At 39.3% G+C, this 27,090-nt stretch overlaps 7 protein-coding genes across 7 annotated transcripts; 3 read left to right on the forward strand and 4 right to left on the reverse strand. All coding sequences in view use genetic code 12, as the record gives it.

Moving 5' to 3' along the window:
* Nucleotides 1-1,015: 1,015 nt before the first annotated feature.
* Nucleotides 1,016-3,616, forward strand: BRN1 (condensin subunit; the record flags this gene model as incomplete). The annotated part of the gene is made up of 1 exon (XM_049326441.1): nucleotides 1,016-3,616. One exon carries the CDS (start codon nucleotides 1,016-1,018, stop codon nucleotides 3,614-3,616), a length of 2,601 nt encoding a protein of 866 aa, XP_049182419.1.
* A 90-nt stretch (nucleotides 3,617-3,706) lies between these two features.
* On the reverse strand, nucleotides 3,707-4,678 carry KGF56_000521 (uncharacterized protein; the record flags this gene model as incomplete). The annotated part of the gene is made up of 1 exon (XM_049326442.1): nucleotides 3,707-4,678. One exon carries the CDS (start codon nucleotides 4,676-4,678, stop codon nucleotides 3,707-3,709), a length of 972 nt encoding a protein of 323 aa, XP_049182420.1.
* Nucleotides 4,679-4,793: 115 nt separating this feature from the next.
* KGF56_000522 (1-(5-phosphoribosyl)-5- ((5-phosphoribosylamino)methylideneamino)imidazole-4-carboxamide isomerase) lies at nucleotides 4,794-5,648 on the forward strand (the record flags this gene model as incomplete). Its single annotated transcript, XM_049326443.1, has 1 exon — nucleotides 4,794-5,648. The coding sequence occupies one exon, from the start codon at nucleotides 4,794-4,796 to the stop codon at nucleotides 5,646-5,648; it is 855 nt and encodes a 284-aa protein (XP_049182421.1).
* Nucleotides 5,649-5,775: 127 nt separating this feature from the next.
* Nucleotides 5,776-6,714, reverse strand: KGF56_000523 (DNA-directed RNA polymerase II core subunit; the record flags this gene model as incomplete). The annotated part of the gene is made up of 1 exon (XM_049326444.1): nucleotides 5,776-6,714. The coding sequence occupies one exon, from the start codon at nucleotides 6,712-6,714 to the stop codon at nucleotides 5,776-5,778; it is 939 nt and encodes a 312-aa protein (XP_049182422.1).
* A 386-nt stretch (nucleotides 6,715-7,100) lies between these two features.
* On the forward strand, nucleotides 7,101-11,438 carry KGF56_000524 (uncharacterized protein; the record flags this gene model as incomplete). Its single annotated transcript, XM_049326445.1, has 2 exons — nucleotides 7,101-7,473; nucleotides 8,431-11,438. The coding sequence occupies 2 exons, from the start codon at nucleotides 7,101-7,103 to the stop codon at nucleotides 11,436-11,438; spliced, it is 3,381 nt and encodes a 1,126-aa protein (XP_049182423.1).
* A 171-nt stretch (nucleotides 11,439-11,609) lies between these two features.
* Nucleotides 11,610-14,561, reverse strand: GYP2 (Gyp2p; the record flags this gene model as incomplete). The annotated part of the gene is made up of 1 exon (XM_049326446.1): nucleotides 11,610-14,561. The coding sequence occupies one exon, from the start codon at nucleotides 14,559-14,561 to the stop codon at nucleotides 11,610-11,612; it is 2,952 nt and encodes a 983-aa protein (XP_049182424.1).
* Nucleotides 14,562-16,963: 2,402 nt separating this feature from the next.
* Nucleotides 16,964-25,621, reverse strand: KGF56_000526 (uncharacterized protein; the record flags this gene model as incomplete). Its single annotated transcript, XM_049326447.1, has 1 exon — nucleotides 16,964-25,621. One exon carries the CDS (start codon nucleotides 25,619-25,621, stop codon nucleotides 16,964-16,966), a length of 8,658 nt encoding a protein of 2,885 aa, XP_049182425.1.
* Nucleotides 25,622-27,090: the final 1,469 nt, after the last annotated feature.

Raw genomic sequence — 27,090 nt, forward strand, 5'->3', positions numbered from 1 at the left:
AACAAAAAAGATTTAAATTAATAATATCGCGTCACGTTTACATCCATTACAAGTTAATGTTATATAAGTTAATGCCATATAAGTTAATGCCATATAAGTTAATGCCATATAAGTTAATGTCATATAAGTTAATGTGCCATAGAATATATATATTAAATAAACAAGACTGATTATTCTATATACATTACTATTTTAATTTCAGGGTTATTAATTTATTAGTTATTATATATCATTATATATCATTATATATCATTATATATCATTATTCTTTATTATTCTTTATTATTCTTTATTATATATCATTATTCTTTATATTACTTTTATATTAATCATTTTATAGTAAATAATCACTATCCAGCAGAGCGAGATAGTGTTGCAAGTGTGCTCCACGAAAAGCTCGCTTCGCTCCCTAGTGTTGCAAGTGTGCTCCACGAAAAGCTCGCTTCGCTCCCTAGTGTTGCAGTATGTAGAGAGTAGAGAGACTTGATCATTTTACAGTATATAATAGTGTCGGTGGCAGATAGTGGCGATAGTGTTGCAAGTGTTGCAAGGTTGCAAGTGTTGCAAGTGTTGCAAATGTTGCAAGTGTGCTCCACGAAAAAATGAAAAAGAGTGATTCCTCTTATCTTATCTCAATCCTCTTATCTCCATCCTCTTATATCTCCCCTCTCCTCCCCTCTCCTCCCCTCTCCCCTCCTCTCCCCTCCTACCTACCTCCTATTTGTCCATTCTACATCATTCATTCTACATCATTCATTATTTATATTCATTCTACATTCTACATTCTTCATTCTTCATTCTTCATTATATATTATTTATTATTCTCCTACACAATTTGATTCACACCATTTTTTCTCCAACCTCCTATCCAAACGCTACCAAATGTAACAAATTGCAGTTTTTCTGCCAAATTTTTTTTTTTGGCAAAACAATTTTTGTTGCAACTTTTTTTGTTGCAACTTTTTCTTTTCAAAGTGGTCTGTGTCCCCTTATTCCCTTATTCAGCCCAAGGTAAATGTCGGCTCAGGTACTACCCAAGAAGCGAACTACAAGCAATAGGAGGGTGGGTTCTTCTAGTAGCACAAGGGTATCGTCCGACGTGCAAAATACCTTGTTCTTTTCCCCAAGCCAAAGACATTCCTCTCATAAGAGAATATTATCTAATAATAACAACAACCATAACAACCATAGCAACTATAACAACTATAACAACAATGCTGGCTTAGCTAATGCTGGCTCGGCTAATCCTGGCTCAAACAACAGTGTCAATGGGAAAAGAGTCGTCCTGAATAGAATAATCTCCCAATCGCGACACGTGAGCCGTAGCCTCGCCCTGGATGACTCCTTTGATGACCCAGGCATTGGGTTTAACGAAAACAAGCACCAGATTTTATCAAATTTCGAAGAATGGATAAAACTATCAACAGATAATAAAATCACTACTAAAAACTCATGGCAATTCGCTCTTATAGACTATTTTCACGACTTGAACGTGATTAAAGATGGCGATCACATAAATTTCCAAAAAGCATCGGCAACTTTGGATGGGTGTATGAAGATTTACGCAAATAGGATCGATTCGGCAGCAACAGAAACGGGGAAATTACTAAGTGGATTAGCAACAAAGCAAGCAAACGATATAAATCTGCATTTGAATAACAATAACAACAACAATAATATTGATGTTAATTATAGAAGGGGAGAAAATGGAGAAATAGAAGGAGTCACCAATGATGACGGTGATGGTGATGATGGAGAATCAGCAGGTCATGATGGAGATACAGAAGATAACGAAGATAGTGGCGGGAAAAAGAAGAGGAAAATGAATAGAGTTGTTGAATCTACATTGGTTGATTTCGAAACAATTCGAATAAAAAAATTAGATGAAGAATTGTCAATTGATCCACTATTTAAAAAGGCTTTAGCTGAATTTGATGAAGGTGGTGCTAAAAGCTTGCTTCTTAATACTTTGAGTATCGATTCTCTGGGGAGAGTGGTGTTTGATGCAACATCGAACCAACGAAAACGCACTGAAAACAAAGATGCTGCTTGGCTGGAAGCAGAAAAGGAAAAGGAAAAGGAAGACGACATTGACATTGACATTGATTTGGAAAGTCTACTGGAGCTAATATACGCAGAAACAAATGGCATTCAATTTCAAGAAAAGAGTCTTTGTCCTTCGATAAATGAATTTCAGTCTGCGCTAGAGGATGTAAACAAAGCAAGGAATATTTTCAATGATTTCAATAACAAAATAGGAGTAGTAGCTACTGCTCAAGACATTGCAAATTCTGCGAATGAGGAGCTTTACCAAATGGTGGATGACGATAATGACTATGGCGGCGGATTTGATGACTATGACCCAGTGGGCGAGAATGCAGAAAACGGCCACAATGATTTTGCTGACTACATCAATGAAAGTGTGATGCATAAGCTATTTGAAGAGGATACTACAGCTTCTGGTCCTCAACTGAGACCCCCCGCAGCCCTTTTGGACGAAGATTTGATGAATTATTTTGATGAAAAAATGAAATTGAATTGGACAGGACCAGAGCATTGGAAAGTGTCTGCTTTTAAAAAGGCAAATAATATAGATCAATCGCATGATAAAAAGGTTACACCAACAATTTCCAACAAAAAGAAAAAGGAGAGATGTGTGATTGAGTTTTTTGAAATAAAAAATGAGGATGAAGATCTTCTTTTTAAATCACATAGGGATCCCAATTTCATCAATTTGAAAACGACAAATGCTTTTGATAATTCCGATATAGAGATACTACGAGAGCTAGGCGAGAAAAACTGTTTACCAAATGATATACAATTTAATTCTTTAAGACTAATAAGCTTGATTCAAAAGCCACGAGTACAGATTATGCACTACCCTTCACGATCAACAATAGCAAGGGAGTCGGAATCTGGGCAGATGCAAACTTTTACCGATTCGAAATTCTTTGCAGACCAATATAAGGAACGAGAAAGTCAAAAACAACGAGAAGAAGAAGAAGAAAGAAGAAAAGCTGAGGCTAAATTAGCAAACTCCTTTAATCAAGATGACTACGATGACTTTGATAATGAATACAATGGACTTGATTTTAATGACGCTTTAGAGTGTGCCAACACAGAAATGCCCCACGCTTCTATGACAGATGGTGGTGGTGCTGATGGTGGTGCTAGTGGTGGTGGTGGTGGTGGTGGTGCAGGTGCAGGTGGTGTTGGAGATGCAGGTGCCAGTGGAGGCGAGCTGCAAAGTCAATATATCTCCTCCCAGATTCCTCGATTGAATGAGGGTTTGATTACTAAAAGAAAATCAGAGTTTGTAAATTTCTCGCGTGTCGCAAAGAGAGTTGACATTAAGCTATTGAAAGACAATATTTGGAAGGCTATACTTGAAGGCCGGTTCAGCGAGAATGAGGATTCAGACCAAGACAACAGTGTATTAAGAAGTATCAAGTTTGACGAAGTAATCAAGAGAATCAAAAAGATGTACAAAGCAGAACAATTTAAAGAGTTGTCTACAAGCTTTTGTTTTATTTGCGTTCTCCATTTAGCAAATGAACATGGATTGAGTATAGAGAGTAATGACCAGAACGATAATTTATTGATAAAAGGCTTTTAGTATAAAAATGTTATATATATATATAGATATGTGCAATTACTGATTGTATTTTTTTTTTCTTTTTCTTTTTTGGCCAACCGTGATATTGTTTCACCTCTTTTTCTTGAAACTTTTCTTTCCCAGGTTATTTATCCGCTGAATGTCACTTGGCGAGATAATCAATCCATTCTTTGTTGATCTCCCAATCCCATTAATTTTCAATCCTCTTTCTCTCTTGTCAATTTTTTTATTGCTTTTTCTTATGCCATTACCCAATCTATCCAGGGTCAAGGTGACACCCTTTCCAGCTTTCAAATCTCTAACTTCCCCGTTCTTTGTTTTTGGTAAAACAATACCGGCATCTTTAGCATTCCTCTCATATTGTGCAACCCTTAAATCCCTCTTTGCAATCATGTTTTTTCGCATATTCATGGGCATCGATTCCAATTTTTTGTCCTTTCCACGATTCAACTGCGTTAATTCACTAATTCGTGATTGTAAAATTCGTTTTCTTGCCCTCCCAGTTGGGTCATCGTAGTCCAATGTTTGTAGAGTGAGGTCAGCACCGCTAAATTCATTAGCAGCAGATGCTAGTATATGTGACTCTTTAAGAAGCCGCTGCAATTTCAAGTCATTTTCAAGATTGCTAATTTCTTCACTGTCTGTTTTAGCTGCTCGCTGTTTCAAATTTGCCGTTTGAGCTTCAATTTCAGATAATGTTGGGGCTCGGCCTGACTTGAGAAGCTTTCTCTCCCGCTTGTTGGCGATAACAGAATGTGTGCTCAATGATGATGGTGACAATGATGTATCGGCACCGCTATTGAGCCTTACTACTTGAGGAATCACCCCATTGTTTTTTACAGGTTCCTCTTGATACTGATATTCATCATCAAACTCCGAGTCCAGCTCATCGCTCTTCTCAGAGTCGCTTCTTTCTGAAAACTCCTCCTTGGTTTCTTCATCACTTTCGGAAACTTGTTTAGACAAGTCACGATACCCTAATTCTTCCACTGATCCAAATTGAGACTCAAAATTCCTTCTTTGTACTTCTAGTGCTTTCAAGTATTCCAAGTCATCGCTCATCACTATAAACGCTGATGTTCCTGATATAGCTGAAAAAAAAAAAAAAAAAAAAATAATATAATATAATAATCCATTAGTAGGAGGAGATTTTTCAGATTTGATTGTGTTGTTGCCCATGACCAAGTTTAGAGGGTGTATTGATATACACGGTGGTCAAGTTAAACAGATAGTTGGTGGGACATTGGCTCAAGATGATAATGATAACGTATACTTGCAACAAGAAGACGCAAGTAAAGAGACCTTGCGTGAGAATTTTGTTCTGACAAAACCTTCATCTTATTATGCCCAGATGTACAAGCTGAACAATTTACACGGGTGTCATGTGATTAAATTGGGACTGAATCCGGCTAATGACGAGGCAGCAAGACTTGCCTGTCAGACGTGGCCGGGTAATTTGCAAATTGGAGGAGGAATCAATCTAGATAATGCTCTTGAGTGGATAGAAGCTGGTGCTTCACATGTCATACTAACAAGTTGGCTATTTTCCAAACAAGATGGTAGTGACAAAATGGAACTAGATTTTGAGAAATTGTCAACAATCAATAAGAAAGTAGGCAAGCACCATTTAGTGGTGGATTTAAGTTGCCGCACAATTATCGAAGAGGATGGTACAATATCGTGGTACGTGGCGATGAATAAATGGCAGACAATAACTGCAGAGAAACTAAGTAAAGACTTCTTAGCAAGAGTTAGTAGCTACTGCGACGAAATACTAATACACGCTGCTGATGTGGAAGGATTGTGTAAGGGAATAGATCAAAATTTGGTACAGTCCCTAGGGCACTGGTGTCCACCAGGTATGGAAAACAAAATTGTTTATGCAGGAGGAGCAAAGTCTAAAGAAGATTTGCAACTTGTTAAGAATTTAAGTCATGGTAAGATTGACCTAACTTATGGAAGTGCACTAGACATTTTTGGAGGCAATTTGGTTAAATTTGATGATTTAGTTAAATGGAATAAGGAGAATTAAAAACAGAACAATTGATTTCAACCTGATATAAAGCACTTTACAATTTTATACATACAACTCTTGTTTCTATCCCTGATTGTTATCCTTTTTTTTTTTGGTTTCTTTTTTGGTTTCTTTTTTTGGTTTCTTAGTTCCACGAACGATCACCAAAACTGTCCCCACCGTAGTTTCCAGCACCGCCATATCCTGCATCACCACTTGGAGTGTTTCCGCCGTAATCGTTTCTGGCATACGTTGTAAACCCTCCAGCTTGTGCGTTACTTCCTTCAACTGATTCCTTGTTTAACTCTATTGCTATAGATGCCAATTTCGTCTGCAACGTTTTGATACTTTCAATAACAACATCTTTTGGTGGCAAATTGCCTACAGTTTCCACATCGAAATAGAATTTTGAAGGTTTAGCATTGTAATCAAACTTTGCCTCTGGGTCTGGAGCTTCTTCCCATCGACAATTTTCCGACTTGGGCCATTCTTCATTGGCGTCCACTTCGTACCAGTAATCTGTGTGCTTCAACTTATTCCATGGATCATACTCAAACCCTACGGCGGCACAGGGCGACCATTTAGCATGTTCCTTGGCTATTCCCTTTTTCGCAATACAAGTGAGTCTTAATTCTTGATGTCTCCTCAACTTGCAAATGAGCGGTCCGCGCCCTTGAGGATCTCTAATCACAGGTTTGCCCAAAGTCGAAGTAGCATTAAGCCTATACAAATCTGAGGCATAGACATTCATGGTGGAGTCGGTATCGCACTTGGCGGTAAGCTCCAATGCAACTGAGCACTTGACGCAATAATTATCGCATGCACAGTCTCTCGAATATAACAAGTTCTCAATCCCCTGACTATCTAGCGGTATAAGTCCGAGTCTATGCGACAAAAACTCATCTGCCAACACAGAAGTATTTACCTCAATCTCCACTAAATCTATCGATAGCGTGGGTACCTCGGCCAACATAGTTCTTCTTAAAGAATTTGCCATTGCCAAGTCCACTTCTTGCAACATAAAATTAACATGGTCCTTTTCGGCCTCACGTATGATAACCGATGGTTCTCCTTTCCTGTCCATTAAAATTAAAAACCTCTAATTCCTAACTGCTAGTCCTACTACCTACTATTCTTTTGCCTGGTGCTTCAGATCCTTGTAAGTACAAATGATTTTTCTATCTCTGGAATCTATAGTTATCTGGATCGGATCTCTACCAAAAAAAACCCCGCGTTAATACCAACTTGTGTACTCTTGATGAGCCCTTGATTAATCTCTTTCAGTTAACTATTTTATTTTTATTTATTTTTCATCTTTTTTTTTTTCATTTTTCATCAACGAATTTTTGTTTTGTGGTTTTGTTAGAAAGAACGATACCTTTATCAGAGATACAAAGAAATTGCCAATACTTGCAGTGGTTTTTCAAGTCAAGTAGCAATCTTCCAATAGCATTTTAACAACGATAACGAATGTCTTCATTAAAAATACCGGATTTGCGGTTTGAGCAAGCATTTTGGAGGCAACTTTATTCGTATGCTGGTATAAAGGAGAAAAGTGAAAGACTACAATTTTCGGGTGACAAGAGCCGTTACAAGTCATTACAGGCCAAATTGGGTGACAGAGAAGAGGAGATTATGCTTTTAAATGAGGCCATTGACCGCGAGGAGCAAGACTACCTTGAAAGCCAACAACCATTACCACCAATTACTCCTGGCATTGTCATTTATGCAATCATTAAAGATCAATTGTTACTACCGTTTATACAAGGGTTTTTTTTGACGGGCATTCTAATATCGATACGTCCTTTTTTACATATATTTGTCCAAAACGGACAACGTGCAGGTATGTGGGTCTCGAATTTGGTGGGTCTACATAATTTGACAAAGGGTAGAAGTAGATAACACTATTGAGCAAAGCGAGATAGTGTAGAAGTAGGTAACACTATCGAGGGAAGCGATAGTGTATAACACTATTGAGCAAAGCGAGATAGTGTGGAAGTAGGTAACACTATCGAGGGAAGCGATAGTGTAGAAGTAGTTAAATGGTAAAGTAGGTAACTGGGAAAGTAGGTAAATGGTAAAGTAGGTAAATAGTAAAGTAAGCAACTTGTAAAGTAAGCGACACACGGGCTTGCTCCACTACCTCGCTCTGCTCGATAGTGTCGATAGTGTCGATAGCACCTTTTCAGTCTTCCTTTCCCCTTTGCTACTCTACAGTTTTGGCAGAGTCATTTCCTGAAACGTAAAGAGTTCCCGATTTTCTCTTTTTTTCCTGGTTTCCCGGTTTCCTTTCCCGGTTTCCCTGATTTTCCTGATTTCCTGATTTTCCTGGTTTCCTGGTTTTTTGGTTTCCCTGATTTTCCTAGTTTCCTGATTTTTTTATTTTTATTTCCTGATATCCCGATTTCCTCATCGCAATATCCTGAAAAGAAAGATCTTAAATTGTCGTGTCCCTCAACACAAAAAGCAAATTTTGGAATTCCACGAAAATCGCAACTCAAAATAGAATCTCTGTTTAAATAGAAGGGGTGAAATAAGCTTAGAATAGCAATTGCTTTCCTTTGAAGAAGAGTAATTGATCTGTCTAGAGGGAATAAGAAAGTATAAATTTCTTTTCCCTGGAAGGATTTGAATTGAACTTTGAGTTTTTGGTAGTTTTTGGTAGTTGTGGTTATTGTGGTTATTGGTGTTTGATTGTTTGATTTTTAATTGGGGGGGTCGAAAGTTAACTAAAAGATGTTTTCCAAAAGAGTAAGAAGTAGGCATGAGACCGCGTATACAGGAGTTGGTAAGAATCCAGATAACTTAAATCAGCCAAATTCCGGAGCACTAGCGGCAGCGTTGACTATTGGGAACACTATGAAACAGAAAGCCGCTAATCCCCATATTCCTCGATCCCAGTCGTTCCTGCAACATCCTCAATTTGTTTCTCAAAATAGAACAAGCTCCATTACAGAATCAAGGAGCGGCAGTCTTTTGAAAAGGCAATCGAAATCAAACATGTTTCAAAAACCACAGCTGAGCTATGTTCAGCAGTCGAGACGCTTTTCTGATGGCTCTCTTGTATCCAACGTCTCAGAGCACTATACTCCCATGACATCGACTGAATCAACAACTCAGTATGGAATCCCCATTGTGTATAATGACGTAAACGATGGTTTTAACGACTCATATTTGGACGAAATCACAGAGGAGTCAACACAAGTGTATCTCAACAACAAAGCCAAGATGAAAGACTTGAGACTACCCGTTTTATCCAAGCAGCAGCAGCATCAGCAGCATCATCAGCAGCATCAGCATCAGCACCCACAGTATTATCGAAATGGGGAAACTATGCCCAAGCAAGAATCGGTAAAGATGGTGAAAAAATACATCCCCAGTCCTACTGGGATCAAAGTGATTGAGGTACCCGAATCTAGCATTAAGAAGGAAATGGTACGGTCAAATTCAATGAGAATGAACTCTTACACGCCGAGATCAAACTCATCATTAAAGAGGAGCACTTCAAGATCCGCGTCATTGACTAAGTTGAGAACGCAAAAGGCAAATGCAAGTGGTGCAGAACAACTGGCAATGCCATCTATGAAGGAAAACGTGGCGTTGGAGGAAACTCTAGGTAGAAACGACGAGACTATTGCACAGAAAAATAAGTTGAAACTTTTAGAGGAGAAAATAGAAAAGGAGAAACAACTAGCAAAAGAGGTGGAAATTAAACGATTGGAATATGAAAAGTTACACAAGTCAAGACTTGAGAAGGAGAAAGCTTTACGCGAGTACGAACACTTACAAGAGAAAGAGCCTTTTTTGACGGAAAGGAGTGGAGACGAAAAAATGTCGTCAAAGCAGAACATATCGGTAGAGACAAGTAATAACCACACGGAAATACCCGATGAAGGAAAAGAGAACCCGACTAATGTAGTAGTAGTAGTAGGAGGAAAAGGAGGAGGAGGAGGAGGAGAACCAAAGCTTGCACAGTCTGAAGATACTAACAATGAACAAGAACTCAGCGAGGATAAGTCGAACCCAGCTGAATTGGTTACAGGTAACAAAGAAGAACTGAAATCGGTTGAATTGATTACAAGTGGCAAAGAAGAAGAAAAAGAAGAAGAACCTGAAACAATTATTCCAATTCTTCATGAACAAAAGCTTGAATCAAACTCAAAACCTCAGTCGACCACAGATCAGAATGGTGATAGTATTGAAGAAACATCGACAGATGCCATTGTTGATACCAATAAAGAGCTGCTGACTATAGATCAGAATGATTACAAGCACGAAGACTTTGTTGATGTAATGTTGACTGAAATGCGCATAAAAGACGAAGATAAGGACCTTAGTGGCGGTATAGCAGCTTTAGGGGAAGAAGAAGCCTCAAATGATTTGAGCACTGAAAGATACGAAGACGACGATAATGCGCACAACGTAGCAGCAACTGTTAATTCAAAAGAAGAGCATCCATTAATTTTAAAGGACGATGGAACCATTGAGATTTTAGAGGGCAGTGACTCGTCCTATCCACTGACTGCAGGTAATGGTAGCAAGAATCTCAGCTTAAGGTCTCCCAAAAATAGTGGTGCTGAGAGTTTGGATTTATTGCTGCCTCCTACAATGGAGTCTACTTCAAGCTCCAAGTCTTCTGTATATTCAGGAGAGTCCATCAAGCGCCCTATGAAGTCAGCCATGAAGACGCCGTCATCAACCTCATTTTCACAACCACAACAAGCTATTCCTCAATATGCGACAAATAGTAATGCCGCGCATCAAGCATATCTCTCGTTGACAACTGCGGAGAATACAAGACTCAATTCTAAGTCTTCGAGTTTGAAATTGACGAATGGACCCCAGCTGACTCTGACTACCAATAGACCATTACCCAACCACCATCAAAGAGGCGGAGATTTTGCAAACTTGGGGGGAGTCAATGGTGGCGCTTACCCGCAAGTATCCAATTCGACACCTTTTCAAAGAACTTCCCAAAAAAGATTGTCACAACAAAGTTTGAGAAACAACTTTTATCCTCAGCAGAAACCGCATACTCGACAAAATCAGATAAAACCCGAAATAGGGATGAGTGGTAGAACTATGCGTCACAGCACATACGTACAACCTGTCGAGCCACATCTGTCAGTCCAAACGGGTTATGTGTCGTCACCCAAAGTAAAGGCACAAGATTTGTATGCAAAAGCAAAAGCTCGGCCTTATTCTAATTTCGGGAATATGAAAAGACACTCGTCATTCTCAAGGGAAATGTCCGGTGATGATCAGCAAAAAAATTTACAAACCAGTGGTCCGAACAAAGATTCCAATTTGCAAGTGAAAGCTGGAATGCAAGCCAAAACATTACGAGCACCGCCTCAGTCAAATCCCACTCAACACAACAATGGATCCCTCCAACCACAACAATTACAACCACAATTAGAAGTATATTCATCTTCATTATCATCATCGTCACAGTATCCACAGATGAACAACAAACATGCGGGTACGACAGCGTATAACAATGCTACCACTAGCAGGTCCACGTCCGGTACCGGATTCAAGTCGAGATTTAATGATTCTGACGATGACTTGCCAAATCATAGCGGCAGAAATGGGAAAACATTTGCGTCCAGATTTGTTGATTCTGATGACGATTTACCAAATGTATCTTCTCCTTCTTCTTCTTTCCCGGTTGCTAATGTACACTCTTCATTAGCTCCGCTGCAACCCGTAGGAGCTTTCACCCTCAGAAGTGCAGAGCCAGAAGTCCCTCCTCAACATAAGAAAAAGTTTGGAAAGTTGAGAAAGCTATTTGGTCAACGATACTAATGCTGATACTTATTTGATTTTTTCCTTTTTTGTTTTCTTTTCAGGGTCACACATATAGGGAGGAGAGAGTGTGTGTGAGAGAGGCTATATGAGTTCTTTCTGTCTATTTTTTCTTTTTTTTATTTATCCTTTATGTTATCATTTTCATTGTTACTATAGATATATTTATTTTCATTGAGCTCCAAAATCTATTAGATTTACATCAGTTCTGCCTTTTTTAGCATTATCTGTATCGCCAACATCTTTGATCGAATTAGAACTCGTGAGCAAACTTTTCTTTGGTTCATTTAATGTGCTGGTTTCTGTAGCTAATAAGATCAAATCTTTATCCTTTTCATCAATTAAAATTACACCAAAATCATCATCTCTGTCCTCGTCATCCTCTTGTACCGCTGTGTTTCCTGTTGAAGTAGCAGCGGCAGTAGCAGCTGTGGTCTGAGTCTTGTTAGATCTCAAGGATGAACCGCTCGACCCTGCTCCGCTGTTATTGCTTAATTGAGAAGCTTTAGAGTCCATTCTCAGTCTAACCTTGGAAGCAACTTTCATTCCATCGGCAAGTAAGCCATCAAACATATCTCGCAAGTTCCTCATTGGGTTGAAATCGGAGTCCAAAGGACGATCAATGTGGATGGATTGTCTTAGTGTAGTACTAAACAACAATTCATAAGTTTCATCGGCAAGTATCACCATGCGGAACGTTGCCAAGTTGAGGTACACTGGATGTGTGGGATCCAAAGCTGCATTGTGTGATATTTTAGAACTTATATATAAATCCCGGATCAAAGGTTCTTCCTCGTCTTCTTTTGGTTGTGCATATTCAAATGCTCTTTTAATAAAGGTACTAGCAGATTCCAAGTATCGCTCCATTTGCTGAGTTAAAATCTTCTCCCTGTCAACGTGAATATGAGGGGCTTCTTCAGCAGCAGCAGCAACTTTTTCAGACCCGCTGCCATCGACAACAGTTTCACCATCAACATCTTGTCTTTTCAATATCTCCTCTGTAACTTCTTGTTGGATTTTAGCTCGGGTCACTCCATCCATCAAAAGTCCCTGTTTCCACGGGTTAGTGATATACAACAAGTCTTCGGACATTTTCAAAATTCCCTCATTGTCAATTTTACCATCTTTCTTGATATCATAGATGGAGAAAAAGTTGGACATTGAAGTCATCAAATCAGGCTCTACTAGAGCATTTAGACCAATGACTAAATCGGAAAATGACAATGCATTCTGCTTTCGTGAATCCCAATGTTCAAAAGTTTTTGTGAGGAAGGGAAACTCTCCAAAACCGCTATCAGTAATTTCTTCAGCATTGACCCAGTCACATATTTCCGACATGAACTTTACAAAGGCCTTCAAATCAATTGAACTCGAACCTGATCCTTTTGTGATGTTTGATTGTTCCACAACGGAATAAAACCTATCATACAATATATCTAGCGATTTTTGTGGAATGTTTGGAGTCTTGGGTAAATTCCGAATTTCAGTTCGTTTCACAAAAGTGGAGATGTTTTGATATATGCTTTCTCGATGTTTATTTCTATGGGAGTTGATCATATCATCATCAATAATTGAAAATTCTTTAAATGCCACCAGGAGCAAATCTTGAAATTTAGTGATGTTTCGGTACTTCAATTGGGGTGATGCTGGGTGTGCAGAGGAGTCCAATGTATAAAAGTACTCCTTGATCAATGAAATAAAGGACCCGTCATCTTCAGTCTTTAACAAAGCCTCGCCATTAACCTTGAATATTGCAAGTGCAACTTGAAATAAAGTTTTTGGTCCTTGCATGAAAAATATATCTAGGATTCTAAAAGCAAAAACAAGCGGCATGGAAGATAGGTACAAAGACAAGAACCATGGCAAAGTGACAACGGACAACAGGATATCATTTTTAGTAATGTGTTCCCAAAGTAGCGGCATCGTTGTTTGCACCAATGATTCAAACACTCGCTGGTCCAATAATGTTCCGTACATAGTTTTTGAGTAATACCCGGGCACTATTCTGTCACACAAGACATTCAAAGTCCAAAACGCTTGCTCTTCCGACATGTATATCAACAATGCAGCAACGACAATATTCATTGCTTGGCAGTAGCCCAACTCTGGGTTTTTCCACGAGTACGCGGTCAACACCCTCCTCAAACGCCCAATACCTTCTTCGGATTGGTAAGCGGCATATTCAGGTAAGGATCTATTTAGATCCTTTTCGATTTCCTCTATTGCAAAAGACTTCTTCTCCTTATTAACTTCTAGTAACTTTGTGTACTCCCCCGTGTTGTGCAATCGCAAATACATTGATCCGCAACATAGTTCCCATATTTCTCCTCTTAATCGATTTGGCAAGCCAACTCTAATCAATTTGTAAAACATGGGTGTTTTGATCAACGACAAGTTTCTGCCGTCTTCAATAAATAAATCAAACCAAAGCTTTAACTTTGTTTTGTCTCTCGACTCTTTGGGGTTTCCTGGGAATTTAAACATTAGACCCAAACCGCCTGGTGGAACGTGTTCCACGACTATGTTGGATACCTTGTTTCTTGACAATAGGTACTCTGAATAACACGTTTGAATGAACTGATCTAGCTTTTTGATGTTGGGCTGATTCTTTTTCAACACATTAGACAATCCTAAAGCAAACCTCTCGTTATCGGATCTTCTGCCTGCATCGAAAAGGAACCTGAGCCGCAAATTACTTGTTGTCGTCAATATCAACACGAGGTAATTATCAAAGGTCAACGGCTCCCTTTCCACTTTCCGTATGGTGGATATTTGTAGCGTAAAAGAACAGTCTTGAAGATCTTGATCATCTTGGAAAAGGAAGAAATGTTCAGTCAAGTACAACAGGCCCTGATAGTGTTGTGTTCTCGCAGCAGCAGCATCTCGTCTTCCGGGAAGCTTATGGTTACTGCTACTAGAATTACCGGACAACCTCTCTCTCTCTTTTCTACCAAAGTCAAAAACCACCTTGGACAGGTATAATACTTTTTCCTCTTCTGGAATATTGAATGAAAAGCAGAATATCTGCTCTTTGGTCAAAACATCTAACCCTACTTTCTTATCTAAAACCACTTGGTTGAAGGTGTTGATTGCCTTTTCCTTGAGAACTTCAAAAAAGGCCATTTTTGTTTTTTAAACAAAACTCGGTGCAAACCTTGTGCAAAAACAATTGCTATTATTGTTAACTTTTCACGGAGAACCTGGGAAACTGATAACTTGAGAAAAAGGGGAGGGGGGAGGGGAGGGAGGGAAAAGAAGAAGGGATGAGGAAAGGAAGTAGAGGTTAATAAAAGATTGAGTTAGTATCCTTTTCAAGTTATCTTTCAATTCATCTAACAACAACTGGAATTGACTCAATATTCTTTCAAAGCCACGCCCAATACTTGATCCTATACAATTTATATCGGTTGGTTATACCCGTACTTTGATATCGGCTCCACGATTCGTGCGGTGGCTCGCGAAAAAAAAAAAAAAGAATAGTTCTGCATATAAGTGGGATCACGTGAACGACACCATCGAGCGACACTATCGAGCGACACTATCGAGCGACACTATCGAGCAGAGCGAGATAGTGGAGCCCACTAGCTCTTATCAACACTATCGAGCAGAGCGAGATAGTGTTGCATCATGCTAGAAAGTGCTGCTCCACTAACTCGACTATCGAGCAGAGCGAGATAGTCGAGCAACATAGACTACACCGGCACTATCGAGCGACACTATCGAGCAACATAAACTACACCGGCACTATCGAGCGACACTATCGAGCAACATAGACTACACCGGCACCATCGAGCGACACTATCGAGCAACATAGACTACACCGGCACCATCGAGCGACACTATCGAGCAACATAGACTACACCGGCACCATCGAGCGACACTATCGAGCAACATAGACTACACCGGCACCATCGAGCGACACTATCGAGCAACATAGACTACACCGGCACCATCGAGCGACACTATCGAGCAACATAGACTACACCGGCACTATCGAGCGACACTATCGAGCAACATAGACTACACCGGCACTATCGAGCGACACTATCGAGCAACATAGACTACACCGGCACTATCGAGCGACACTATCGAGCAACATAGACTACACCGGCACTATCGAGCGACACTATCGAGCAACATAGACTACACCGGCACTATCGAGCGACACTATCGAGCAACATAGACTACACCGGCACTATCGAGCGACACTATCGAGCAACATAGACTACACCGGCACTATCGAGCGACACTATCGAGCAACATAGACTACACCGGCACTATCGAGCGACACTATCGAGCAACATAGACTACACCGGCACTATCGAGCGACACTATCGAGCAACATAGACTACACCGGCACTATCGAGCGACACTATCGAGCAACATAGACTACACCGGCACTATCGAGCGACACTATCGAGCAACATAGACTACACCGGCACTATCGAGCGACACTATCGAGCAACATAGACTACACCGGCACTATCGAGCGACACTATCTCGCTCTGCTCGATAGTGGAGCACACTAGCTCTTATCAATACTATCTCGCTCTGCTCGATAGTAGAGCAGCACTGACTAGTAATACTATCAAGCAGAGCGAGATGCCTAGCACGTGATATGGAGCACGTGATACTACCATAACTATACTTTTTTTTCAAGGCATCTAGTGTGCTCCACTATCTCGCTTCGCTCGATAGTGTCGTGTAGCATCTAGTGTGCTCCACTATCTCGCTTCGCTCGATAGTGTCGTGTAGCATCTAGTGTGCTCCACTATCTCGCTTCGCTCGATAGTGTCGTGTACCATCTAGTGTGCTCCACTATCTCGCTTCGCTCGATAGTGTCGTGTACCATCTAGTGTGCTCCACTATCTCGCTCTGCTCAATAGTGTCGTGTAGCATCTAGTGTGCTCCACTATCTCGCTTCGCTCGATAGTGTCGTGTAGCATCTAGTGTGCTCCACTATCTCGCTCTGCTCAATAGTGATGATAGTGTCGATAGTGTCGATACTCTCACTTATCCCTACCACGTGATAAACGTCACGTGGTGCTGATACCCTTTACAGGAGAAAAAAATTTTAATAGAGTGCGACAAAGAGAGTCGCGACACTATCTGTCACTATCGAGCGGAGCACACCAGCTTGATAGACTACTGTCTCTTGACACTAGTCTACACTCTCTGTTTAAGAGACTGTGTAAGAGAGCCTGTGTAAAAGGCCCGTGTAAAAGAGTCTGTGTAAGAGAGCCTGTGTAAAAGAGTCTGTTTAAGAGTCTGTGTAAGAGTCTGTGTAAGAGAGTCTGTTTAAGACAATATGATTAAGAGTCCAATTATAACCTTAGAGCGAGATAGTGTCACTAGTCAGTGCTGGTCCACTATCTCGCTCTGCTCGATAGTGGATAGTGGATAGTGTCACTAGTCAGTACTACTCCACTATCTCGCTCTGCTCGATAGTGGATAGTGGATAGGAGCCACTAGTCAGTACTACTCCACTATCTCGCTCTGCTCGATAGTGATAGTGGAGGTGAGAGTCATGCAGCATCAACATCATCTTCAATCTTGTCGTAAGCGGGATCAAAGTATGTCTTGAAGGTATCCTCTTGAGCCTCGCCTCTTCGAATTATATGTGCTTTAGGGCTAGTATGCCTGCTGAGACGGTGAATATAAGGGTGTGAATGAGCTTCGTAATCAACAATTCCGCTATCTCGTTCTCTGCCTTCTCTCCGTAAATCGTCCAAGGTCAAAAACTTGGTATACTCTCCAATTTGTTTCAAAGGTTCTGAAACCTTGGTTTTCTTCTTCGGCTTGAACTTGTTGCCCAATATTTTTCCTGTGTGCTGTAATATAATCTTGATAAGGTCTTTTCTCAACCTATTCATACAATCTTCTCCAGACCAAATCTTGTATTGGTATTTCATGTCCGGTACCGATAGCACTAGCTGATCCACATTCAACAAACTCAAAGTCTTGGGCCCAGAGAAACTGATAATCAACTTGAATGCAGCTATCTCAAAATCAATAATAGATTTGAACTTTAACGATCTTGCAATTAAAATCTCCAACTCGTCCTCCGTCTCATTGTTGTTGTTGTTATTATCAACCCGTTTTCTTTTGAAAGGTATATGTATTTTACTCTTTATATTTTCATCTCTAGATGCCAAGGTTGAATTTTCGCTTCCAAATCGAAGAGAGGAATCAAATGTATTCCTACTGTCTTGGATGGAATTTGTTGTTGTTTCTCCTCCTCCTCCTCCTCCTCTTCTTCTTCTATTTAAAGGTAATGAAGAGAAGGAGGAGGAACCGCTTGAATTGTGTGTGACTGTTTTACTTTTAGCAATTAGTTTTTTAAATGTATTTTTAGGACTAGCCAAACTTCCTTTTGATAGATGGCTGTCCTGAATTGATAAAGAGTCTGGTGATATCTCATGAGGAGTCTTATCGGCTTTGGTGAAAAGCGAACTGGCATTGTCATTTTCATTGTCATTATCACTGTCATTGTCACTATCACTGCCATCGTTGTCTGAATCATTGTCCTCGTCGTCAAACAAGTCGTTCTCCTTGGGAAAAAGATACGAGTGTAGCTTTTTCGCAGTTTGGAAATCTAGCTCCAATCTCAACGGAGAAACTTCTAGTTTGGCGTTTTTGACAACTGGAATACCACCCACAGCTGCCAACATGTTCCAAGTCATTTTCAAAACGGGAGTAGCAAACTCATCTCCAGCGTTATTATTATTATTCTTATTCTTTTCTTCTGCAAGCACTGGTGACAATAGAATTGGGTGAGTTCCATTTTCTTCAAGATTGAAGCCTTGAACCATGCCAATTTCAAATACATTCATGTTAGACCCATGGATGGATTCTACTTTAGTGTGCCGCATTTTGGCACATGCAAAATCTACAAATGGCTGTCTATTATCATCCAAAAAGTGCCATATCACTTGGTCCGCCAAAATGCTCAAGTGTTTCGAAGTTTGCCGAGTTTCGTTTTTGTTTCTCATTCTCAAAGCTTTCATAATCATTAGCAACTCTAGCTTCAGTTTCTCCATCTCCAACTCTAATAGCTTCAAGTATCTCTTTTCTTCTTCACTCAAAATTGCTACTTTTTCATCAAAGTTTAACAAGATACCCCTAAATTCACGAATTTGACTTTGTAAATCTTTCACCCTGATATCCCATCCTTTGAAATCCGAAGGATCAGAGACTGCAATCACCTTGGACAATTTGGTGTGTATAGTATCATGTTGAATGCTTGACATGAGCAACTCTGTAACAACGAAATAAATGGTTGAATACTGTGCCGATGTTGCATCAATAACAAGCTTTTCCAAATACAATATCATCTCATTGTCCTGATCCAATTTTTTGGAATTAACAAATAATTGGTTGGGATTCTTATAAACCAGTGCAAGAGTGGTCTTTTCGGATACCAAATACTCACGAGCCCATGATCCATCGTAACAAATTTCACATTCAAACCAAGGTCGCCAGTTTTTTTCCAGGGTCATATATCCATCCTTTTTAAATTTGGATTTTGGGTTTGGCTTCAAAACGTCGTCCTTGTTTACAACAAATAGTTGCCCATCTCTAAACATTACCCCCACTCTACTTTCGATCCTTGCTGTCATCTCCTTATTATCCGTGGTCACATTAACCAAATCTTTCTCATTAATGTCAACTATCCTGATATCTAAATCACGAGACGTTAAAAGCACACAAGCATCAGGTAATTTTTTGCTAGTCATTTGAATTTGCGGATGTATAAGTTTGATCAAGTACTTGTACTCAGGCTCTTCCTCATTTGGATCTGCAACAACGTCCAACTCACTATCAAAAGAGCGAATAACCTCTTCTCCACTCTTGAAGCTTCTTTCAAAACTCTTGTCATGATGTGCACTATGAAATGTGGATTGATTAGTCTTTTTGGATTCATGAATCACGCTTTGAACCAAATCTACTGCAGTTTTAGTCATATAGTAAACGTGGTTCTTCCTATCTCCTATACGTTCAAGGTAGCTTGCAAAGTACTCCTTCAAATCGTCGTCCCACTTCACTTCCAAATTATGCAAAATAAATCGATTGTGGAACTCGGCAACCCCAACAAAATATGAAGCCTCGATTAATTCATTCTGGTTCAAGTGGCTAGAAAAGGCAGACAACCTAGACATCTGCCTCAGAATACTATCAACTGGCTCCAAGTAATTATTCTCTTCATCCTTCTCCTCTAAATTCTCCATCATTGTGAAATCTTTTGGGGTAAAATTGTCATATACTTCTTGTACAACTTCAATCTTCTCATTCAAAATCAGAATCTCTTGCTCCGTGAATTTAATGTCGTTTTGAAATTCGGGTCCATTGCTGACCTTGAAATTTTTCAAGCGAGTTTCTGCTTTTGCTAAATCGGCCTTTAGCTTTTCAAGCCGTTCCAGCAAAATACGTCTTTGAACGGCCGCTGGCTTATCCACATCCATAATACAGTTGTGAATATCCTCATTACCAAAAGGAAATGGTCCACTTTTACTGAATGTAAACTCTCTAAAATAGCTGCACTTTGGCGTGTAAAAAAATGGAATAATCTTGATTTTTGGATAAGGCGATAAAGGTTCTCTAACTTCCAACTCTATAAAATCCTCCGGGTCAATCCATGAGAAATCCCCATCAGGAGTATTTACACTGTCCATCCACCTTGTGAACTGTGATGTTGGTACATGTCCGTGGTGTCCATTATGGCTTGATGCCTTGGTGGAGTTCAAATCACCAGCAAGATATGACATCAATTTTCCACTAACTGATTGGTCACTGAATAGTGCGTTTAAGATTCTGACATCTGCTTTTTCAATGTTTACTTCTGCTTGGTTCATTTTCAAGTGCTTTATCTTTGCTTTTCTATTCAACTTCTTATTCTCATAAATCATCAATTCCTTTCTTTGATGAAGATCTATCTCGCATATTGCAAATTTTCCCTTTAGTCCCGTAAATGCAACTCGATTCTTTTTGCTTCGCGATTCGTTGCTTGAGTGAAGATACAAATGGGATATAGTTAAGGGGTTGAAAATCAATTGATACTTCATTGTGAACAAATGCGGACTAAACTTGACTTTGATTTTCTTCTTTCCATCAGCAGCAAACAATTTCCCAGTTCTAATCGGTGGTATCGAATAATGAGCCATTGTATCCCACCAGTGGAAAAAATGGTGAAACGATAAGGGGGTCAAGAAGGCAGCATTGAATGCTTCGCCATTGTGAGATTTTGATATTACTGATAGCGACATATGCACATAATCAGACCTGTATTCATCGTAAGAATCCGGATGGTATTCATTGACTGGATTAGTAATTTGCACTTCATAGTGCGGCTTGAATTGGGAGGTTCTAAGTTCCTCATCACTTAGTCTCTTAGAAGCATGCTTGTTTCTTTCAAACATCATTCCTCCAATCCACTTGACTCTATTGTTTGAACTCAATCTGATCACTTTTTTGTGAAACTTCTTTGCGTCTAAATCAATATCTGGTGTTGGTTCATCTGCTCCATCATAAAACAAACTCCAGATATTCTTCTCCTCGATTGAATAATTTGGAATAGCAAAGAGAAAGTCATCACTGGTAACAACAACCAAGTTTTTCGAGTTGATAGTACCATCAATTGTTAAAGAAACATTATTTTTCCAGCAATAAACAAACCCAGAGCTTCTTCCAACCAATCGGTGTGGCGACAGTCCACTTTTCATGAGCAAACATAGCTCATTGGCAATGTTAAACTGATATTTGCCATGCATTATCATTGGAAGCTTGTCCCACCATCCTATTGGACTATCGTCGATTGCTGGTTTGCTAAAGTTATCAAAAGCTTGTCCCAATGCGCTCAATGCTGGTTGGTATGCTTTGCACCAACTAATTGTGCATGCTCTATCTGTGTTCAAATCACAATGGAAATCAGCAACAAATTTAACAGGTGTCAAAGTTCTTGGAACATAAACCGAGTAGAAATTGTCCGCGATTCCGTTGTCTGGGACTGCCAAAGAGTACGGGACATAAATGTACCTCAACTCTTCTTTCCTTGAAAATAGCTTTTCATTTATGATGATGTTTGCCTTCATATGTACTGTTGGCTTTTGGGGGTTGCTACCTGTAGGGAAAGATGCCAAGGGTAATGGGTAATCCCGCAATATCATATAAAATTTCCTAGCCTTTAATTCAACAAACATGGGAACAAATATCGAGTAGGTTAACTTTGGTTGTTTCTTGGCGAACTTGTACAAGAAATCGTCGACATCCCCACCTTTGAATTTATCAAATGTTAAGTCCGCATCTCTAAAAAGTGGTCCCGCAAGAGGTGGACCTTCAGCATACTCGATAATATCGTATTTATTTTTCATCTTATCAGCTACTTCATCATTTCCAAAAGTATCCTGAACTTTATCCTTCCAAAGACCATTTCTTACTTCCCTAAAAGCTCTAAATTTTTGAATCCAAGATAACGAGAAATTCTCCAAAAGTCTCTGTCTGGCTTCTTCAATTCTCTTTTCGGCTTCTTTTCTTGCATACTCAAAGTTTGTCTCATTCGTTTTAGACTCCTGAAAGTTGGATTCTGTTTTTGGTGCTTTGCTAGAGTGGATTCTTTTTGATCTTAGAAGACTTGCCACAAATTTGCCTCGATCATTTTGCGAGTGTTGTTGTTGCTGTTGTTGATGTTCTTTGTCTTCAATTGAATCGGTCATCGTCATTGGATTAACAACATCTCTCAAATTAGTCAATGGACTAGACATTTTGCAAGGTGAGTTTGGAACATTATTGTGGGCTCGTATTGAAGTAGTAGTACTATTATTACTACTACTACCACCACCACCACCACCACCACCACCAAACATTGAAAATGGAGCTGGAGCAGATATATTAGAAAGTTGTATTTGATCTTCCATATCTCGTTGAGCTTTGCTCCTGATTTCATTACTCTTTGACTCAAAGGCCTTTAGTTTCCGTAACCTCTCTTTTTGCTCTATAATTCCTAAATCATAAATCATAGCCAACTCATTTTCAAACGGATCATTTTCCAAAGTCAATCCCAAAGTAGAGGTCTTGATGTTTATGTGTAAAAACTGGAATGGCTTTTTTGACATTGGATACAACCTCTCAAACGACTCAGCTCCAAAGTTGAAATATAGAAAATTATGCTTCAACTGTTTAATTGCCTTGATTAGAGTTATTGTATTATCGATGATTGTGTAGAACAAAAACTGGTGTGGGACATTGATTCGAATACTTTTTGCGGTAATATCAAAGGCATCCTCATGCATCGTCTTGGAAACGTCAACACTAAAGCTTGGATCTTTTATTGTCACTCCTCTTGCCCATAACTTGGTTGCTGGGTGTACCACGTACAATCTAACATTTTTGACATTAGCATTCTTTAAAACAAGAACATTCTGTAGTTTAGCATTGTCGATTTCAATAAGTGCATCTACATTATTGGGTAACCTGACAACAGTAGCAACAGAATCCAACAAAACGTCTAGCTTAATCTTTTTCCTAGGCCCGGTGATTTCTTGAATTTGTTGCCTGCTACAATTGGACTCGACAGTAGGAGCAAACCTTTGCAATAATGTCTTTGCATAAAAAACACACCAAAGGAAAAACATATCAATACGAGTATCTATTTCGGATATGAAGAGCACCAACTTATTTGGGTCTCGGTCACTCCTAGTGTAATAATTATTGGAGATTAGTATCTTTTGGGCGCTCAATACATTTTTGATCCTCTTTATGCCCAGTTCTTTTCCCTTTTGTTCTTCTTCTTCTTCTTCTTCATTTTCATGGTCATGGTCAAGGTCAGAATCGTTTTGATTAGCGTATACTGTATCGGAAGCTAATGTGCTGATACTTGAAAGATCGTCTAGCTCTGAATCCGAATTTTCAACTGGTATAGATTTATCAAAGTCTTGCGTGTACTCCAGCGAGTACTCACTTAATGTGAACATCTGAACCATATCTACTGAAAGCTCAACAATTTCCTTAGACAACTTATAGCTGGCTGATATATTTGTGATCTTCAAAGCAATGCCTCTTCTAAAATCAGCAAGGTCAACATCTTTCCCAAGTCCAACATCATATATTACACGGCTAGGTAATCCATCTTTGCAAAGTATATCAAAATCTACCGAGTAAATACTCACTCTAACCGATGACACAAAAGATGGTAGTATTTCAAACAATTTCACAAAAATATCATGATGAGGCAGCAGCGGCAGCAGCAGCAGCAGCAGCAGCAGCAGCAGAGAGGGCAACAGCCTCGCATTCACCTTACCACCAGCATCCTTGGCTTGTTGTTTGCGTCGCCATTCTTGATACTTTTTATTAAAATAAATTCTTTCGCGGTTTCTGAATTGCCTTACCAAATAAAAGAAATTATCATTAACTGATTTGATCTTGATGTTTTTACTTGCAAAGTAGCAAGCTAGTTGGTCTGTTTTAAGACTATAAGAAAGCAACATGTTGATCTTGGACAATTGGATCAAATTTCCCTCTATTTCTCCTCTGGCATTTTTCACCTTGAGTAAACAATTTAGCGAAGGGATAACCTTGCTTCTTTTCAAATGCCTCCTTGAAAAGATTTTCAACATAAAGCCCAAAAGTGTGCATTTGATGATGGTATTTGAATTTGAATGACGATTAAACTCTTCTTCTTTATTCAGGCCAAGTTTTGGCAAATGGAATTTCACTACTGTATCAACAATTTCTATCTTGCTTGAAATTGCATTTACCATTCGCGAGGCAATCTTTAGTTTTCGTAACGTTTCTTCTTTGCGTTGCACTCCAGCGACAGACCTACCCTTATTCATTCTTTTTTGCATCATCTTATCTTTTAGGATGTTGAATAAGATATCCTGTTGGTCATAGTATAGATCAAAGGTTGGGTTGGTTAGCGTAATATTGAAATCAAAGTTGATGGTTTCTTTATGGTTCTCTTGGTGATTGAGCAAAATCTGACAAACCCTCAACATTTCAAGAGGACATACTTCATACGATATTGTTCCCGACGGGAGCTCAAAGCATTGAGTATCAAGGTGGTAAAATTTGAACGATGACAAATAAGTAGCCAACTTGAAAGTTTCAAGACCATCCGTTGCTATTGATGGCTTTTCTCCAAGTTTAGTCAAGGAGAATGCAATGGTGGACAAATTTATCGATAGTGTATTGTGGGACAATGTAGAGTCTTCTAAGCGTATATCGGTGGCTGAGTATAGTGAGACAACTTCTTTTAGGAGATTGGTGTATTTGAGAAGATCTATTGGGTTTTTATCGTGACCTTCTTCTTCTTCTTCTTCTTCTTCTTCTTCTTCTTCCTCCTCCAAGTTATTAGCTTCTGGATCTAACTCTTTTCCATTGTTATTCTTCTGAAACTCGTGTTTGTGGAAATATTGAAGTGGGACATTCAAACGTCCTATAGAAAGTGAGGTTTTAAAATCTTGGAAATACATTGAGACCATGCCTGGATATTTCAACTCGCAAAGGGCAATTAATTGACAATCAATGTAGAATTCCGCGTTTCTGAACAAGTTCACTTTATTCTCCTTATTGTGATTCTCATAGATCAAGCCATTGAGCAGGATAATTGTAAGCCTAACACGGTTACTTTCATCTCTAGTAGCTGTGAAACGACTGTATTCTGTGAATACACAAAGTTTGTCATATGTAGCCTCGTGATAGAGACTCCCTCGAAATAGATGCAAAGCGAAAATGTCGATTATTTTGCCCTTCACCAAGTAATTGTAAATAGTTTTCAGTACCTTGAAACTGAACAATTCTGTAATTGACCTCTTGTCAATTGGATTTCTTTTTTGTTGCTCTTGCTCTTGTTCTTGCTGCTGTTGCTGTTTAAAGTTGCTGTCACTCGCCAATGGTGCTCCACTATCTCGCTTCGCTCGATAGTGTCGATCCTTCAAGCAAGTAATGGAGAAATCGCATATTTCCAATGCAAACTTTTTCATCCCCGTTTGCTCATTAGCATTGAACAAGTTAACTCGCAAGCCTAACCTACCAATATAAATTGTTGAATTTTTGCTCTTTACAGTAATACCCCTTAAACTGATAAATCCAATGTATTTAACCTTGACATGAGGGATTCGATTGAGTGCAAAGAGAGCAACTGCATAAATGAATGCAAAAACAATTAATACCAGATATATAGCTTCCATCTTGGATAAGAATAAGCAGACAAAAAGCTTCTTTACCCTACAATACAATACCTATTATCTTCATAACAAGTTACTTCTATTACAGAACCACTTAAGCAATAAAGATGTGAAAAAAAAAAATAAAAATAAAAATAAAAATAAAAAATATGTCAGTTTATCGTTGTGACACAAAAATGGAGAAGACCGTTAGCTGTACCGCATAAACTTTTAAACGGGGCGGAAAAGATCGTTTTGTTGACGGAATGGGGAGAAGAGGAAAATTATCGGGCCAAAGAAAAGCCGAAGGCACTATCGAGCAGAGCGAGATGACACTATTTACACTATCGCCACCCCACTATCGCCACCCCACTATTGAGCGAAGCGAGATAGTGGGGTGGCACCGACTACCTACACTATTTACACTATCGCAGAAGGATATTGAGTAGAACAGACTAGAGGGCCTGAAGGATATGAGTAGAACAGACTAGAGGGCCTGAAGGATATGAGTAGAACAGACTAGAGGTCCTGAAGGATATGAGTAGAACAGACTAGAGGTCCTGAAGGATATGAGTAGAACAGACTAGAGGTCCTGAAGGATATGAGTAGAACAGACTAGAGGTCCTGAAGGATATGAGTAGAACAGACTAGAGGGCCTGAAGGATATGAGTAGAACAGAACTTGGAGTAAATAGATTGAGCTTGGAGCAAGAGCACGGATTTGTTTGCATCCTTTTATGCACGGATTTGAAAAAAGTTTTTTTCTCTTGAGCTTTTATTAGTGGATAATGCGGATGAGATGAAATGAATGACACTATTTACACTATCGAGCGAAGCGAGATAGTGGGGTGGCATTGAAGTTACACTATTTATGCTATCGAGCGAAGCGAGATAGTGGGGTGGTATTGAAGTTACACTATTTATGCTATCGAGCGAAGCGAGATAGTGGGGTGGCATTGAAGTTACACTATTTACACTATCTCGCTCTTCCTGATAGTCTGCTCGATAGTGGAGCAGCATTGAAGTTACACTATTTACACTATCTCTCTCTGCTCGATAGTCTGCTCGATAGTGGAGCAGCATTGAAGTTACACTATTTACACTATCTCTCTCTGCTCGATAGTCTGCTCGATAGTGGAGCAGCATTGAAGTTACACTATTTACACTATCTCTCTCTGCTCGATAGTCTGCTCGATAGTGGAGCAGCATTGAAGTTACACTATTTACACTATCTCTCTCTGCTCGATAGTCTTCTCGATAGTCTGCTCGATAGTGGAGCAGCATTGACTAGTGACAATAAATTATTGTATAAGCTTATAAATTTATCGCCATAAACTTATTGTATAAGCTTATGTTTATTGCAACAAATATTATTTTAGCTTATGGACTTATCGTAATAAATTATGAGCTTATAGATTATCACGATAAACTTATTGTATAAGCTTTATTTGTATTTTTCTCTTGATAGAGTTACACTATTGAGCGGAGTGAGAT

Source organism: Candida oxycetoniae, assembly GCF_023343755.2.
Source record: "Candida oxycetoniae strain CBS 10844 chromosome Unknown scaffold7, whole genome shotgun sequence".
Classification (NCBI taxonomy): Eukaryota; Fungi; Ascomycota; class Pichiomycetes; order Serinales; family Debaryomycetaceae; genus Lodderomyces; species Lodderomyces oxycetoniae.